Source organism: Salvelinus namaycush, chromosome 8 (genome assembly GCF_016432855.1).
Source record: "Salvelinus namaycush isolate Seneca chromosome 8, SaNama_1.0, whole genome shotgun sequence".
NCBI lineage: Eukaryota > Metazoa > Chordata > Actinopteri > Salmoniformes > Salmonidae > Salvelinus > Salvelinus namaycush.
In genome coordinates this window covers 64,916,055-64,918,667 of record NC_052314.1, presented here as the reverse complement: position 1 = coordinate 64,918,667, position 2,613 = coordinate 64,916,055, and the positions used below count along the sequence as shown (strand labels likewise).

The following is a 2,613-nucleotide window of genomic DNA, read 5'->3' as shown; positions in this document are numbered from 1 at the left end:
TTTTCTTTAGAAATGTAGTGAAGTAAAAGTACAAGTTATCAAAAATATAAATAGTAAAGTACGGATACCCCCCAAAAACTACTTAAGTAGTAATTTAAAGTATTTTTTACTTAAGTACTCTACACCACTCTCTTGTGTGTGCCTCTTCCTGGTCTCATTCCAGCATTGATGTCAGAGAGCCCTTTGAAACCACAGACTCATCAGTTGTAGCATAGATCTATTTTCCATCTTCAGATTCATTGGCACACACCTTCTGTGTTGACATTTTGAAAAGCTCCTGTTTGTTATTAGGGTTTCTGAGAAAGTCAGAGAACTTCCATGGAAGTTGGTTGTCTCACCAACTTGAGAGTCTTTTAGACTATCTTCTTTGTATGTGTCCCACATAATATTGATTATATTGCAGTTTTTCAACTGGTGCTCTACCCAAGGCAGAAAGACTACTGCGATATTCGCCAAATGTGGAAACTTTGTATGTTGGCAAGGAACGGACAATGACAGTTCCGTCAATGGCGTTTCCTTTATTTAGGCAGTTACCTGTAGAAAACATCATTGTTTATTTGCTCTTAGAGTTTGTATTTTATAGACAAAAAATATTAGTCTAAGAAGCAATGAGAGACTGAAAATGTAGCTTTAGTAGTTGTTCTGTAAGATCACACTTCTCTCTACAGAAACAACATTTTATTTTTCATCCAACAGAGACCCTGATTACTCTGGTTGGAAAGACTGTTCCTTTGAAAAGCTTGACAGCACTCCAAAACCCAAACATGACTGGTGAGTACTTAGTCTACAAGACAGAGATACATCGGTTTATTTGTTGAATGCGTTTTCACAAAATAATGTTTTATTACATTATTAATACATTTTAATAAAATGAATGTAGGCTTGAAACTTAATTTATAGATGATGTCCTTGTTAATTTGCTAACAGTTAATATTCTATAAACCATCAATGTCTAAGAAGATAGAGACTGATCATATTCAGTAGCTGTTCTGTAAGATGACCAAACAGAAAGAACATCAACACCACACTTCTTTCTACAGTAACAACATGTCCTTCTTATCCAACAGAACAAAATAAAGAGGTCCGGATTGTTCTGGTTGGGAAGATTGGATCTGGGAAGAGCGCAACAGGAAACGCCATCCTGGGGAGAAAAGCGTTTGAATCCAAAATGTCCGCTATTTCTGTGACATCCTCAAGTAAAAAGAAAAGAGGAGAGGTGGGAGGGCAACATGTAGCTGTCATCGACACACCTGGCTTGTTTGACACCAAGTTAACACAGGAGGAGGCACTGAAAGAGATCTCACAGTGCCTGCTTTTCTCCGCTCCTGGTCCCCATGTGTTCCTGGTTGTGCTCAAGCTGGGAGGATTCACTGAAGAGCAGCAGAACATTGTGAAGATGATCCAGAAACTATTTGGTGATGAAGCATCGAAATACACCATGGTTGTCTTCACACATGGAGACCTTCTTGATGATGTAACAATTGAAGACTTCCTGCATGGAAATCCCAAACTGGAAAGTTTCATTGCCAAATGTAATGGGGGATATCATGTCTTCAAAAACAAAGATCAGAATCCCTCCCAGGTCACTGAGCTGCTTGAGAAGATAAACAAGATGGTGAAGGTGAATGGAGGAAGCCACTACACCACTGAGATGTTCCAGGAGGCTGAGAGAGCGATTGAAGAGGAGAAGAACAGGATCCTGAGAGAGAATGAAGAGAAGATACGCAGAGAGAGGGAAGAACTGAAGGCAAAGTTTGAAGGAGTGTGTCTAAGAGAAGAAGTAGAGAAGCTGGGGATAAAACAGGAAAGAGAAGCTAGAAAGAATGCTGAGAAATTTAACAACATGAGAACAGGTGCTGGAATTGGAGTGGCTTTGGGAACATTTGGAGGCCCAATTGGTATGTCAGTTGGTGCAGCAGTGGGAGTTGCAGTGGGAGCTGGTGTAAATGCATGCAGTACTCAATGAGAGTCCATAGCTAACAGTGCTGTACCTTCTACAAGTTGTTTGACTTCATTACATGATATTGAAAGCTTCCTCTATATACACAGAGTATACAAAACATTTGAAACACCTTCCTAATATTGAGAACTGTTAGAGAATAAGAGAGTGAAAGTTGACCTTGCCTTTTCTATCAATGTGGAAATGGTCCTAAAGACACAGGAAGACGGCAAATTTAAATGAAATGTTAGCTAAATCTGTTGCAACGTATCACTTCTCACTTCTGAGTCTTGTGTTTTGTCGTTCATTGTCTCTGTTCAAATCAACTTTAAAAAAACAAATAAATATAGTCTACTGTTATTGTAGCCTACATTAAGAATGATACTCAGGGGGTTGATGAACAAATATTCAGCTGTTTTTGTTATTATGTTTTACTGATCACAAGAAAAGGTTGTTGTATTGAGTTACATTTTATCAGGAGTAACAGACACCTGAAAAAGATGGGAGGCACTCACTAATACAGTATTACTTAGATGTATTATTAACACTCTCTAATAAAGTATTACTTAGATGTATTATTAACACTCACTAATAAAGTATTACTTAGATGTATTATTAACACTCACTAATAAAGTATTACTTAGATGTATTATTAACACTCACTAATAAAGTAT

At 37.7% G+C, this 2,613-nt stretch overlaps 1 protein-coding gene across 1 annotated transcript; it reads left to right on the top strand.

The window, feature by feature from the left end:
* Positions 1-368: 368 nt before the first annotated feature.
* On the top strand, positions 369-2,271 carry LOC120053063 (GTPase IMAP family member 9-like). The gene is made up of 2 exons (XM_039000312.1): positions 369-771; positions 1,068-2,271. Exons 1-2 carry the CDS (start codon positions 765-767, stop codon positions 1,964-1,966), a joined length of 906 nt encoding a protein of 301 aa, XP_038856240.1. The 5' UTR covers positions 369-764; the 3' UTR covers positions 1,967-2,271.
* Positions 2,272-2,613: the final 342 nt, after the last annotated feature.